Genomic DNA, 15,407 nt, shown 5'->3' on the forward strand with positions numbered 1-15,407 from the left:
ACAAACACAACAAACTCGACAACAAATTAGAAACACCCCTCCCTTTTTTTTCAGAGACGTAGTTATTATATATTTACCAGCACACTCTTGGATTCATTTCGCTTATTAGCCTCTGCTGAAAGAGACAATATTTGTCTAAACCAGAAGGAAGAACAGAGGAATGTATGGAAAATGTGTGTCTTATTTGTTGATATTATCATCTTTTCTGGTGACTTTTGGGGTGATATGTAAACCAAGGACTCATTGTAAATTCGGGTTGTTGAAATTCTTATCAGCTGACGAAACAGCCAAACATAATGAATCTGGTTCTAAATTGCCAACTACAATTAACAACTAATGAGCTGAGGACTTATACTGTAAGATTTGACTGAACATCAAAGTGATATGAATGTTTTAGTTTGGTTTGCCAGAGACATTAGCACCCAGGCTATTTATTCAACTCATAACATGTAACCAGGAATTCCTTTCATCAAATATATATCCTATGTGTATTTGAGTATACAAATGCAGATATGTATATCCAGCCTCTTATTACACATCTCTGGCAACCCAAAGCACATTGCTTTGTTTAAAAAAATGTATTAAAGTATAGTTGGTTACAAAAGAGGAAAGAAGGGGAGGGATAAATTAGGAGGTTGGGATTTATATATATACATACACTACTATATATAAACACACACTGCTTTTTGAGAAAGCCAATTCCATTTTGTAGTGATAATTGTTAGAAAGCTCTTCTTCATATTGATCAACCTGCTATCATCTAATTATACCTTCTGACCCTAATTCTGGCCTCTAGAGACATAGAATAAATCTTGTCCCTGTTCTCCAAACTCCAAGTGTTTGAAAGCAGTCTTGATGGACTTGCAAATATTTGACAATAGGTTATATGGGCTCCATGTGTCTCTGTTCTGTAGATTTAAACATCCTTAGTTCTTTTCTCTAACGTTCCTGTTTTCCACACACTTTATAGCCTTGGTTGCTCCTTCTGAATATAATGCTGTTTATTAATGTCCACCTCAAAATGTGGAACCTGGCGGTGGGGTGGGAGTGAGGCTCATGAGAGCCGGGATGCGCATATACATAAAGCTGATTCATGTTGTTGTAGAGCAGAAACAAACACATTATAAAGCAATTATACTCCAATTAAAAATTATGGAACTTGATCTGGACATTGCACTCAAGATGGGATTTTTTCAGTACATAGCAATATGTTACATTACCTGCTAACCGAGCTATAGATACTCTATCCACAGGTATATGCTAAAGGTACAGGAGCTTTTTGGATCTTAATCAGTTTGTTTGTTCATATTATGCTAGTGGTAAGTAAAGCAACACCAAAAAGACAAGGAAGCGAATATGCATATCAGGCCTGGTAAATAAGGTCTGCATCATCATGCAAATTAAAACTTTTTAACAGCTCCTAGGTAAGAATCCTCTTTAGTACTATACATGGTGTACAGAGAGCAGTCAATAAAATTTTGTTTTTTTTATTTGAATGAACTTGATCTTGTCATCTGAAAAATGTGCTAACCTGCCTTTTAGTTATCCATCCAAGATATTATTTAAAAACTACATTTAACAAGACAGGGCCAAGTTCATGATACCCTCTCGGAGGATCCTTGTCACCACCCCATGGTGACCTTCATGGAGATTCCTTTCCTGGATTGGTCTCTACTGCCAATAGAATCTCTAGGTAGCACACGCCTTATTGGTGGTACAAAGAGGCTGAGCATCTCTGTTCTTTGAAACATTTTCAACATTTCAACTAACTAAAATCCATGCATTCAACCATACCCTTATTAATCAGTTGGTATTCCATCCTTCCATGCACAGAAAATAAGAAACTTTGTCAGAGAATCTCAAGACTAGATCACTGGTTTTCCAGTTATGTTCCATCGGGTCAGGGCTTTGGATACCTTTCTCACTTTTGTTTGTTTAATAGGTTAAGATTCTGCATGAATTTTAATTTGGCAAATGGACATTCTCTCCCTAGTGAGCCCAGGCAATAGTCTAATAGTCACTGTTCCCTGTTCTCACCTGTACAGAGACCATCTTTTTAAATCATCTTTTTTTGGAATTTCATCTATAATTTGCACTTTTAAAAATAATAATTCACTTGCATTTTTATTACCTTTTAATTCCTTTCCCCGTGACTCTTTGCAGACCCTAGACAGAGCAGTCATAACTTTCAACTTTTTCGTTGATTTAAAACATGAATAGCCCAGACCTAAGGAGTCTTACATAAAACTGCTGAGCACTCTTGGACTATCTCCCACCTTCTTTTTTTACATGAAATTCTTCCTAACATATCTGTTCTCCCATTTCTTGTTTAAAGGTTTTTCTCCTTGGTACAGACTGTGAAATCAGAATGGGAAGTAAATGATTCTACTTTGTGTCTTTGTATCTCCCTCCCATTTTATTTGTCTGTCATTTCCTCCTCTCCACTGCTTCTATAACTTGCTCATATATTTTGTTGCACTTACCACACTCTATCATATTTATTACACGGTCATCTCCCCAGCAGACTAGTAGCTGCTGGTCCTTGTTGTCAACATATTCCCATTATAATGAGGGAGATATACATAAAACCAACCACCAAAACTAATGTATTACTACAAAATTAGGCAGCATACTATGTTGATTAAGTGCTCCCAGGGTAAACGATAATGACTCAGACAGTAAAGATTCAGCCTGCAATGCAGGAGACCTGAGTTTGATCCCTGGGTTGGGAAGATCCCCTGAAGAAGGGAATGGCAACCCACTCCAGTATTCTTGCCTGGATAATCCCCATGGACAGAGGAGCCTGGTGGGCTACAGTCCATTGAGTCCCAAGAGTCAGACACAACTGAGTGACTAAGCATATAGCACAGGGTAAATGAGTTACAAGTCAGCTGAAAAAATCAAAAGTAACACATGAGTTCAACAGTGGTAGCTATCACTTGGACTAGCTTCTTTTGCTGGCATGTCTATTAGAAAGAACACCTCCACAAGCTCACAAAATAGATTACTCAAAGGAAATGCTCACTGGCGAGAATGTCATATCTTCAGCTGGCTTCCTGTATTCTTTTTTGAGCTCTTGTTCTCTGTGTATGAATCATATATTTTTTAAAATTTCTGAATGAGCTAATTATAAGGAAGCTTTTCTGCTCTCTTACCTCCTGCCCCACAGCATTGAGATCAGCTCTTGGAGTGTAACTGCAACCATATCCTTCTCTTTTCTTCTATACAGGTTTTCTGTTAATATTACTCTAAGAATTTTCACTCAAAACTGGTCTTGTGAGCCTGGCTCAAGTTTTGGAGTCAAACCAAACCTGAATTTGATTCTCAGTACAATCACCAATTATCTAAGTAGCTAGACTTTAGCAAATTATCTTCTCCATGCTCCAGTTTTCTCAACTGTTAAAATACTTCCGAAGATTGTTTGCAAATCAGGTGAGATAATTTATATATAGTAGAGAGGTCAGTACCTGGTTTTCAATATATGATGGCTTGGGTCATTCTCCACATCATCCTCATTATTGTGAAATTGAATTATTTTTTCACATTCTTATTGCCTCTGTCCTTGTTATATGTGTTAATGAGTTTGTAATAACCAGGAGTTTTTATTATTAAGAACACTTTAAACCACTGAAAGGAAGTGTTTTTATTTTTGTTGTTTTTTGCTTTATTTTTAGCATTATGATCGATCCACATTTTCAGTACTGTTTCCCTACTATAATTATTTTACAGTAAATTAGTTTCTTCAAGCCTTCAATTCATCAAAAAGTTCATCTTGTTGGAATTTACAGCGGAATATATCCACTACATGATATAGAAAAAAAAAAAGATTGACTACTGAGTTGATAATCTCCCACTCACCAATCCCCCACCCCACTCACTCCCCCATCCCATCTGGTCCTTGATTCAGGATAGTCTAAGAATCACTCTGCTGATTCTGGAAGTAATGTGTAACGTGTCCCATCCCTCAAACATATTTAGATGGGCAAAACTTTTACTCTGTTGGGCTTTGGAAACTGTTTCCTCATACTTATCAGTACATATCAGATAGATTTGCAAAAGTGAGGAGTTTCAATTCTGTTTAAGAAAAGCTATAATCCTTTAATTTATAGAGTGAGTCTGGACAAGTTTACACAGTGGCTCAAGAACTAAGTCCTATCTTAAGTAGCATCATTAGAACAAAGCAAATACACACACACACACATACACAGCATCCCTCGAGATAGTTCCAATATAGTATAAACACACGTACACATAAATGAGATAAATATAAGATAAGGATCATTAAATCAAATTATGAGTTAAGACATTACTTATCACCTGAAGATGGCTAAGGCAGAGGAAGGGGGATGCCATTTTCTGAATACGTTCTGTTGATTTACTTTTTGTTTTTTGCTTATGGGCCAAGACAGGAAGGAATGCCACACAAGTTCATCCAGTCTGGATATTTTGTAGACCAGTGAAAGCTCTGTCCCATCTCAGGCCTTTAAAGCTATTGTTGCTCAGCAGGGACTGCCTTCTGCTTCCACCTGTTCAGCGAACTGCTACTCCATCTTCAGGATCAAGCTTAGATAGGAAGCCTACCCTCCTCATTCCACCACTTAGCCACACCACTAGATGCCCCTTCTGATGGTTCGGTCACTAAGTTGTATCACCCTTGTGACCCCGTGGACTGGAGCCACCAGGATCCTCTGTCCATGGGATTTCCCAGGCAAGAATACTGGACGTGGGTTGCCACTTCCCTCTCCAGGGAATCTTCCCAATCCAGAGATCAAACCCCAGTCTCCTGCATTGCAGGTGGATTCTTCACCATCTGAGCCACCAGTTGCCCCTTCTGCATAGTCTCAATGCCCTGTGTCCAAGTTCAGTTAGGAAATCTTTATCAGTTCAGTTCAGTTCAGTCTCTCAGTCATGTCTGACTCTTTGTGACCCCATGGACTGCAGCACACCAGGCCTCCCTGTCCATCACCAGCTCTCAGAGTTTACTCAAACGCATGTCCATTGAGTCGGTGATGCCATCCAACCATCTCATCCTCTGTCGTCCACTTCTCCTCCCACCTTCAGAAATTACTAGATTCCTCTTCTTTTTAATCCATTGATTTCAAGACCCATATCTTGTGTACCAACACACCTAGAGCCTAATGTAAAATAAGCACAAAAGATTATTGAATATATATTAAATATCAAAAAAGAGTGTATCTAAGTAATTATCAAAGCAGTTAAGAACACAAGCTGCAGAGTTAAATATTTAGGATTCTGACATGGTACATACCTCACTGCCTCTGATTTTGGACAGGTTATTTAGCATTCCTATGCCTGTTTCCCCATCAGTTAAACAATCTAATGCTAATATCTACTTTATGAGATATTTTCTGATGCTCAGTGAGCTTGTGCAGGTAAACTGCTTGAAGCAGTGACATGCAGATTCAAAATTATTGTTATTCATATTGCTCTTATTATCTCAACATCTGATTCTCTCACCTCTCTTTCACCCCCACCTCCAATCTCTCTCTCTCATTCTCTGTCAGGTTTGAAGGTCAGTATCATTTGATGGTCTCCTTAAACCACATTTTTTGGCAAGCCTTCTTTGAGCTCTTGGAAAGGCAGCATTCTTTGGGAAAACAACACTGAGCCAGAAATGGTCCAAGATACAGATTGCCTTCTAAGGAATCAACTTCAAAAGAGAGCATTTTTTTGAATGTGCTCGTTACTATGTATGCATTTATTTTATAAACAAAGGAACTTTTTAGACACATTGTGGTTTAATTCCACATTATATTAATAGTCCCCATACTGCATTAGGTACCATTGGAAACTTGGAATCCATCTGTTTCATACAGGGAAAAGCATACTAAAATAGGAGTCAGGGGATTAGATTGTTTAAGCACGGTTTGGAGAGGCTGTAATTGTTAATAATTTGAGCTTCAGGAATGCATAAAATAAGGAGGCTGCATTTGATGAACTAATGTCTGAAAATTCAATGATTCTATTTTAAGATAAGAAAAAGACATTTAAAGGTATCATTCATGTCAAAGAGGAAAAAAAATGTACAAAATAAATATTCCTGTGAAGATGGGTCATGGGGTAAAGGAGTCAGCAAAAACAGATGAGGAAATCTTGGAAGACTCCCCAGAGTTTGTTGTACTAGATCTTGAAAGCGAAATGAACATGAGTTAGTGAACAGAAATAAAATGCTCATTGGCTTATTTCCCCATTGCTCTAATATAGAAAATGCATTTGAAAATAATGTATGCAATACTCTAATTTAAAAGAGCATTTAAACTCAGTAGGTTTGGCCTGAGTTTTAAAGGTGCAAATGGGCATATCCTGGAGAGAGTTGGAGAAAGACTTCCGAGGGGACAGTAGAGAATCGTACCTGTCAGTGGTTACACACCAAACCACATACTGTGAGGAGGGAAGATAAGCCAGTTAACTAGGATGAACTGGAATAGTTCCAGTCTTCACTAGAAATGACAGAGATGATATTGGATAGATGAGGAGAAAACCTTGCCAGACCACTTCAGTGATAATATGAGATTTTTAAAATCTTGATTAGAGCCCTTGTGTGTTCTTGAACAAGAGTAAAAATAGTTTGCACTCTGTATCAAGGATTTTTAGATTCTTAATTGAATTTTTATTTAAAATGAAACTGCTTATTGTAATTTAAGTGACAAGTACACAGCAAAGTGATTCAGTTTTATATATATATATATATATATATATATCTTTCTCAGTATCTTTTCCATTATAGGTTATTACAAGATATTGAGTTCCCTGTGCTATACAGGGAACCAACAACCGACCTTGTTGGTTATCTATTTTATACAATATATAGTAGTGTGTATATTTTAATCCCAAACTTCTAACTTATCCTTCTTCTCTCCTTTCCCTTTGGTAATCATAAATTTCTTTTCTGTCTATGCGTCTATTTCTGTTTTGTAGGTAAGTTCATTTTATCATTTTTTTTAGATTCCACATGTAAGCAATACCATACGATGTTTATCTTTGTCTGTCTGACTTACTTTCTTTATTATGATAATCTCTAGCTTCATTCACAATGCTGCAAGTGGCATCATTTCATTCTTTTTAATATTTCATCACATAGACATATATATACACACACCACATCTTCTTTATCAGTTTTCTGTCAGTGGACATTTAGGCTTCTTCCATGTCTTTGCGATTGTAAATACTGCTGCTGTGAATGAACACTGAGGTGCATGTATCTTTTCAAATTATAGTTTTCTCCAGATAAATGCTCAAGAATGGGATCAGTGAGTGATCGTGTGGTATTGGCATAAGCATCATCTGTGGTTTGAGATACAGTTGTTTCTTTTTCATTCTTAGATGCCAGTTGGGTTTTTCCTGTTGTCCTAAAAATTTTCATGTTTTTAAAATGTTTGCTTATTTTTATTGATTTTTAGATTTCATGTGTTAAATGACAGCCACCATTATTTTTTTAAAAAAATCAAACATATGAAATGAAGTTCTTTGTTGTTTTTGTGATGTTACCAGCTACACAAGGGAGCATAAATATTATAGAACATGGAGATTAAGTGGGAAGGAGGTACTGAAATGAATCATGCTAAGTCCTAGGTGTCCTACATGTGCTGTGGAGTCAGAATTTTGATGAAGTTCACATAGACAAGCCAAGAATTAGTGAAAACATAATTTAAATGCCACAGAGATGACAAAATAGGAAAGGTAACCCTCCTATTGGTTAATGCAGAGTTACCTGTCTCAGAGGATTGAGTATATGTTAGGCAGTTATACACTTGAATTCCTTCAAAAATCAAATCTTTACAGATAGAAAGATGCTTCTGTTGGCAAATAAGAATTAGCAAAAGTGCTAATAGCAGCCAAACGAAGTAATACCCTATTAGTGGACATCAAAGAAAAATGAAAACAGCTTAACCAATGCATTTATAAAGAAATTTCAAGGAAGGTAATAAACTACAGATCACAGCACGAGACAAAACCCAATAAAAGGAAATGCTTAACTTTGTTAGAACATAGATTTAAGCTCTGGAATAAAAACAAATTTATATAATAAATCAACAGCTTTTGAGAATGTATTTCAGGGACTCTTTGCAACACACACACACACACACACACACACACACACACACACACACACTTGCTACTGTGTTGCTTCCTCCACGTGAGGGCAAAGATCAACCTTTTATTTGCTTTTCAATACATTCAGAGTTGTCAAGTTGTCAAGTTTGGGATTTTTGGTCAGCAATAAATATTCTTCTCTAAATGTCAGACTTTTTCCTATAAAGATGAGAAAATGATGTCCGGTATCACCAGGGTATTTTAACTGTGTAATAACTGAATTGTTGTTAAGATCAAAAAGCATAGTAATGATTACAATTAAATGAAATCCATAAAGTAATACATTGAAAAGCTAAAGAATCAAAAAAGTTCTATTTAGAACTTCCTTGAATAGTCCCTTACTGAGTTTCTGCATTTATTCCTGTGCTGTTTTAGAATATATGTTTTGCTCATATTCAGAGAAAGTGTCTCTTTCTAAATGCTTTTTTATGAAGAAAACACATTATGTGGTGATATAGCAGTAAGACGTGAAATACTGACTCTGGGTTTCCTGATGAATGAAATTAATTTAGACAAGAAATATACATAGGAGAGAACAGTTATGGTATGAGACCCAGCCGCCCTCAGGGGCTCTACTGCGGAAGGCAGTGCTGTGGGTAGTTTCCTATGCACTCCTTTGAGGGCGGAGTTTGTTTGGGTACCTGTGTGCAGGAGCCTGCCTCACTGCCATCTGCTCTTGTCTTATTTCCCAGTAAGAGACTGACCTGACTGACTGCTTCATGTCCAGGCCTCGGTCATGGAACATTCTGTAGAGAAACCATGTTTGTAATCCCAACAGCACAGGGCAGCAAAACTTTATTTCCTAGTACATGATTTCTCTGGAGCCCAAAAGACAGAGTTGCTGTTTGAAGGACATGTTTTGCTGATTTAGGTGGCAGGAGCTTCCACTAAGATGCTATCACCTCTGAACAAGGACACATTTATCCCAACATCAAATGTGTCCATCATGAACTGAGTCTAAAGATAGCTTTCACTGATGGGCATCTGTAACCTTTGGCCTGTTTCACATCATGCTGGCTGAAAGCTCCAACAACTGTAGCTCCTAGATTAGGAGGTTAAGAGTTCCAATTAACAGGTCTTGTGTCCATATAAAAGCCTATCATTTTGATATGTTTGTGTGCCTTCCTGTAACTTCTCTAAAGAGAAAAATAAGAGGAAATGATTTGACTCACAGTTTTTTTTTCATCCCATATGAATCATTTGTAAGTGGAAGTGCAGACTTCTTAGTCTCCCAGACCTATCCACAAACACTTACAGATTATAGGGACATAGTGTTATATAAGAACTTCATCCTTACCAAGTGCAAAAGTGGGGATTTCCAAACCTGCTAAGTCTCTTATTTGCTGCTTTGTATTTCTAGATGACAAAGAACGGCACTGTGGAATCTGAAGAAGCGAGCACTCTTACAGTGGATGACATTTCTGATGATGATATTGATTTAGACAATACCGAGGTGGATGAGTACTTCTTTCTTCAACCCCTGCCAACAAAAAAACGAAGAGCACTGCTGCGGGCCTCTGGAGTTAAAAAGATTGACGTGGAGGAAAAGCACGAGCTGAGGGCCATCCGCCTGTCTCGAGAGGACTGTGGTTGTGACTGCCGGGCGTTCTGTGATCCAGAAACGTGTACCTGCAGCCTGGCAGGCATTAAGTGTCAGGTAAGGATTGGGATTTCAGGGAACCCAAAGGCAAGACACGATACACTACCCACTAAAGAGGCAGTTGTGTTACACATAATGAAGTTTCCCACACGTGGAAAAAACTCTGAAGCAAGGCAAGACACATGATTCAAGAAGAGAGAAATACTAATTCAATGACATTTATGAGTACATGTAATATATATACTTATACATAATATGTATTACATAAACATGCATATATACATATTTATGTAAATATATGCATACACAATATTCTATATATTATGTATGTGTATTACCTATACACACATATATCTATTTATATATTATATAATATATTATTTGTATATATGATATTTATATGTATGATATACATAGTATACATAATAATAAATGTGTGTATACATATTAATGTGTATATATATACACACATATTATATAATATATATGCACACATATATGACATAGTGTGAAAGGCAATCCAAGATGCAATTATCAGTTGAAATTGTTTCCCCTTGGATTCATTTATTATACGAGCTCATTTTGGTTTCTAACAAGCAGCCAGGGAGATCATGTCATCCCTACCATTTGAGTTTGCATTCTCTAATCCATCCATGGGCTATAAAATGATGATTGGTTAGAAGTGGTGCAGACTAGTGGAATAATGATTAGACTGGATCTTCAGAACACTGAGTTCTCCTCCTGGCTCTGTTTTCTGCCACTATGTGAAACTGGCAAGTCAGGTAAGCTTACTGGGTTCAATTTTCACACCTCTGACCTGAATGGGCTAGACTAGATCAGGGGTTGGGGAATGATTACTCTCAGGTCAAGTCTGGCCCACCACCTGATTTTGTAAATAAAGTTTTATGGAGGCACAGTTATGTTTTTGTTTTTTGTTTACATGTTTCCCATAACTGCTTTCATAATTCTACAGCAGAGTTGAATAGTTGCTGGAGAGACTTATGACTCACAAAGCTTAAAATTATTCTCTGGCCTTTTACCAAAAAAAAGCTTACCAACCCCTGAACTAGATGATTCTCAGGTTCCTGTCCATCTGTGTCATTGGTGCTATGTGATTAGATAGGGGGTGGTATTTTATGCAGAAATTCAACTTTTTCAGTTAAAGCCCTCAGGCAGACAAAAGGAGAAGGCAGTTCTCATCCATTGAGCAGTTGCTTGAGGTGAATTCACAGAAAAGGAAATCACAGCTTAGAAAGCGGCTCTAGATTCTGGCTCTGACATCTGCTACTGCTTTTTGTTGAGGCCAGGATGACTGGGATCGAATCTGCTTTCTTCTCTGTAGCATGGGAAATTCCTGAGGTTGAATAAGGTAGCAAGAAAGGCAAGTTCTTCCTGCTTGCCTGTACTCTGGTCTGCATAGAGATGGGGTCTAAGACAGTAAGCATATCTTAGGCGTTCTTTGGGATGCCCAGAATTCCACTCATCACCTGGGTGGGGAGCTCAGGCTTACAGCCTTTGCTGCACCCAATCACTCTATCTAAACAGTCCAATTGGAGTAATTCGGGGGCATTGATTAAATAAGCAGCTTCTCTAGAGAAGCCTACAGTCTAAGTGGGGGATGGGGGGGAGGGGGTGCGGGCAGCAACTAAACCGGAGTCCTCCAGGCACAGTCATGAATGTGCATACCTGTCGCAGCCCCCACAGTGGTGCATCGAGTACCAAGGACCCAAAAGAATAAGACAGTGAACCAATGCGAGTGAATTATCAGGCTGCATGAGACTAAATGGTGTCTCAGGCGGAGAGGTTCATTTTATGAGAAGAAAAGAAAAAACTCCTGGCTAGTGTGAGGAGTGTCATGTTATTTAGACTAAAAATAGCAGATGGGTATAAGGGCAGTAAATTTGTTTAAAATTGGGCATGTGAGCTGGCTTGCTGCCGAAAAAAGAGCTCAGGAAAAGGAGAGAAACATGGGGGGGGGGGGGGAATGGGACCGAAATTAATGGGCTGGAGAGAAGGGGTAAGGGAGGATGGAAACAGAAGTAAAGAAAGCGCAGGAGGGATAAACGAACTAAAACCATACCATCGACTCATTTTTATTTGGAGCATAGGTTTAAAATTCGTTTAACTCTTCTGTCCTAAGCCTTCACTTCCCCTTTAGTTTCTGTTTGCTGTTTGATTGTCGTTTTTTCTGGCGTGAGTGGGTTTGTCATCCCAGAGTCCAAGGGTTTGCCGTGAGGTACCGGATTTGGATGTGGCTTGTTCCGAGTTCCAGGGGGGCTAACCCGTGTCCTTCCTCCCAAGGTGGATCGCATGTCCTTCCCCTGCGGCTGCACTAAAGAAGGTTGTAGTAACACAGCCGGCAGAATTGAATTCAATCCGATCCGCGTCCGGACTCACTTTTTGCACACAATAATGAAACTCGAACTGGAGAAAAACCGCGAGCAGCCAATCCCGGCGCTGAACGGCTGCCCCGGGGAGATGGGTGCGCACGGCAGCGCCATGGGCCCGGTGGCTCACTCCGTCGAATACGCTCTCGCAGACAATTTCGAGATTGAGACGGAACCGCAGGCCGCCGTGCTGCACCTGCAGTCGGCCGAGGAGTTAGACTGCCAGGGAGAGGAGGAGGAGGAGGAGGAAGAGGACGGCAGCAGCTTCTGCAGCGGAGTCACGGACTCCAGCACGCAGAGCCTGGCCCCCAGCGAGTCCGAGGAGGAGGAGGAGGAAGAGGAGGAGGAGGAGGAAGAGGACGACGACGAGAAAGGGGACGGTTTCGTGGAAGGGCTGGGTCCTCACGCCGAGGTGGTCCCTCTTCCTTCCGTCCTTTGCTATTCCGATGGCACCGCCGTCCACGAGAGCCACGCAAAGAACGCTCCTTTTTATGCCAGCTCTTCGACCCTCTATTACCAAATAGATAGCCACATTCCAGGAACGCCCAACCAGATCTCTGAAAACTATCCGGAAAGAGAGACTGTCAAGAGCGGTGCCCTCTCGCTGGTGCCTTACACCATGACCCCGGAGCAGTTCGTGGACTACGCCCGGCAAGCCGAAGAGGCGTATGGCGCCTCCCACTATCCAGCAGCCAACCCCTCCGTCATCGTTTGCTGCTCCTCTTCGGAAAATGACGGCGGAGTGCCCTGCAATAGCTTATATCCCGAACACAGGTCCAGTCATCCTCAAGTGGAATTTCACTCATACTTGAAAGGCCCCTCCCAGGAAGGGTTTGTCTCTGCGATGAATGGTGACAGTCACATTTCAGAGCATCCTGCTGAAGATCCTCTGAGCCTTGCAGAAAAGAGTAGATTGCACGAAGAGTGCATCAAATCGCCCGTGGTCGAGACTGTCCCTGTTTAGTAGTTTAAGTTATTCTAAGACCAACTCTTCTCCTATTTAAAGCACTGTATTTAATTGGATTTCCTGGGCTCGTTGTGGTTTCAACTGAGGACCAAGAAAACTTGGCCCGTGGTGAAGCATCCAGACTGTATTTTGTTTTCTCCTTTCTAGCTACGTGACTGTGCCGTTGCACAAACGCAGTCTCTATGAGGATTTTAAATGATTTCAGACTGTTTTGATAGAAAATGCTAATTTAAAAAAAAAAAGCATATCTCACAGTTGCCTACCTGTCAAACTGTGTGAAACCTGCCAAGCTGTGTAGATCAGAGCTCCAAGTTTTGGATTATCGGGCCTGTGCAAGATTGTTAACTAAGACTGGGAAATAAGATTTAGAGTCCTAATTTTCGATATATCTGAAGATGACGGTGACTTTTTAATGTAAAAGTTATTATTGTAAGAAAAAGATTTAATTGCCCCCTGTGTATTTTATTTATGGTAGCTAGAAGTCATGTTCTGATGAAAACGAACTGCAGCATGTTCTTTTCAGCTGAAGATGCATAGTTAGTACCACCGAGCATGCCCACATGGATTGCCTCTGGAATCCATTCACGTTTTTATGATCATGTCTGATCAGATTTGCAAATACTTTCTTAAGGGTGAAATAGGCCTATTTTTGCTATTTTGGACAAACAAATGAGTCTGTATGTGCAGGTCCTTACACACTTTTCTCTAAAGTTAAGAGTTAGGACAATCCTCTGGTGAGGGCCTAGTTCATTGCCCTCCCTCAGCTGACTCCAGAGATGGAGGTAGAAGGAATTGCCTTTCTTTTTTAAACACAGCATCATCTTGGTTCTTAGCTCGGACAGCACCTTCAAACTCTACGCCCCTGCATCAAAATGCACTTTATGCCCCTTCATGGTAACTTGTGAGGGGTGGGGACTAAGAACTCTTTGAGATGAAAAATTAAAAAAAAAAAAACATTTTTAAAATCTGTAACTATTATAAGGTTCATAGAATTAAATAGAGGAATCAATCCAATGATACTTTATGAAGGAAAAATGACCTGTTTTCCTTCACCACTCTCAAGACCTAACTGGGTCAAAGCAGAGGAGGCTGAGAAAACATGGAAGAGACACAGCCTCAGCAACCAGCCTTTTTCTACAGCGTGATCAATCCGTCTCTACAAAAATGAGTGTCTAATGAAATTTACACTTAGTGACTAGCTGACTGAAGTGGGGGCCTCTACCCAAATACTCAACTAGGCCTTACTTTTCTGAAGTATTTTGATTTCTCTTGCCTGGGACAATTAGCAGAACAGTCCAGAATGCATTGAATACTTTCTAATTACCTCATGTTCTCTTATAAAAGGGGACAGATAAAAATAAAACATGCACTCCCCACCTTTAGATTATCTGCACTTGGTTCGTCGGAGGACTTCTAAGATCCTGTTTTCCTGTAAATTAGTTTAGGTAACTAAATAGTGTGTTCTAACTTTTTAGTTCCAATGCAATATGACTATGCTAAATCTGTTTCATATTTTTGACCTTCTATTGTTATGTCATTTCACATTTTATGCCTCTTTGAAATGTGGACATGCCTTGCTATTCAGTGACTGCATCACTACTTATTTTTTGTCTCTTAGACTTGGATGTTTAGAAATATGGATATAAATACATTGTAGATCTCAAGTCCTTAAAAACTACTATTTTATTTCACTGAATTTAAAAATGTTTGGTCTAGAGAAAGTCCTCCAATGGAAGAGTTTCTACTAAGACTTGACTTGGGGAAAACATGTTTACTTGGCAGCTCTTCCACTGTGCAGTTGGTTACAGCTCCTACTCTACCCCCACAATGAGCCAACCCAACCTTAGAACCATTAGTATTAACATTAAAGCAGCTTTGGGCTGGTCTTTATGGAGGTAGCAGTAATGGGGGCAGGGATGCTCCTTGAATGACAGGCCCTTTGGGCTATTCAGATTGGGATTTTGCTCAAATCTTGATAGCATATCTCATGTTGTCTGTAAAATTACAGTTTTTAGTGCTTGATCTCCAAATTTTCCCCCCATCAATACAATCTAAAGAGCACAGGCCCAAAGAGAAAATGACAAGAAACTATTGTCCCTTCACTTGAGCACGTGAAAAATCCTCTGTGCCATATTGATTAGACCATTGCAAGCCTTTGAAATAGTTACTTAATGTGTGAAGCACTCAGCTTATGCTTGGAACACAGTGCGTCAGAGTGGGGCAGAGGTGTCTCTGTGTAGGATTGAAGGGTAGAATGCCAGTCTAGATTCTGAAAGGATGGATATTTAATTCAGTTCAGCTTTATTTTCACAAGAACGTTGACACCTAGTTGTTTATG

The 15,407-nt window shown here is 39.5% G+C and overlaps 1 protein-coding gene across 1 annotated transcript in view; it reads left to right on the top strand.

Moving 5' to 3' along the window:
• The window catches only part of CSRNP3 (cysteine and serine rich nuclear protein 3), a 74,091-nt gene extending 60,605 nt beyond the window's left edge, over positions 1–13,486 (top strand). Inside the window, exons 3-4 of the mRNA XM_065927886.1 lie at positions 9,476–9,772; positions 12,017–13,486. Coding sequence (XP_065783958.1) covers positions 9,476–9,772; positions 12,017–13,066 — 1,347 coding nt within the window. The 3' untranslated portion in view covers positions 13,067–13,486. The remainder of the gene's footprint in view (positions 1–9,475; positions 9,773–12,016) is intronic.
• The last annotated feature ends 1,921 nt before the right edge of the window (positions 13,487–15,407 follow it).

Source organism: Muntiacus reevesi, chromosome 3 (genome assembly GCF_963930625.1).
Source record: "Muntiacus reevesi chromosome 3, mMunRee1.1, whole genome shotgun sequence".
In the NCBI taxonomy this organism is placed as follows: Eukaryota; Metazoa; Chordata; class Mammalia; order Artiodactyla; family Cervidae; genus Muntiacus; species Muntiacus reevesi.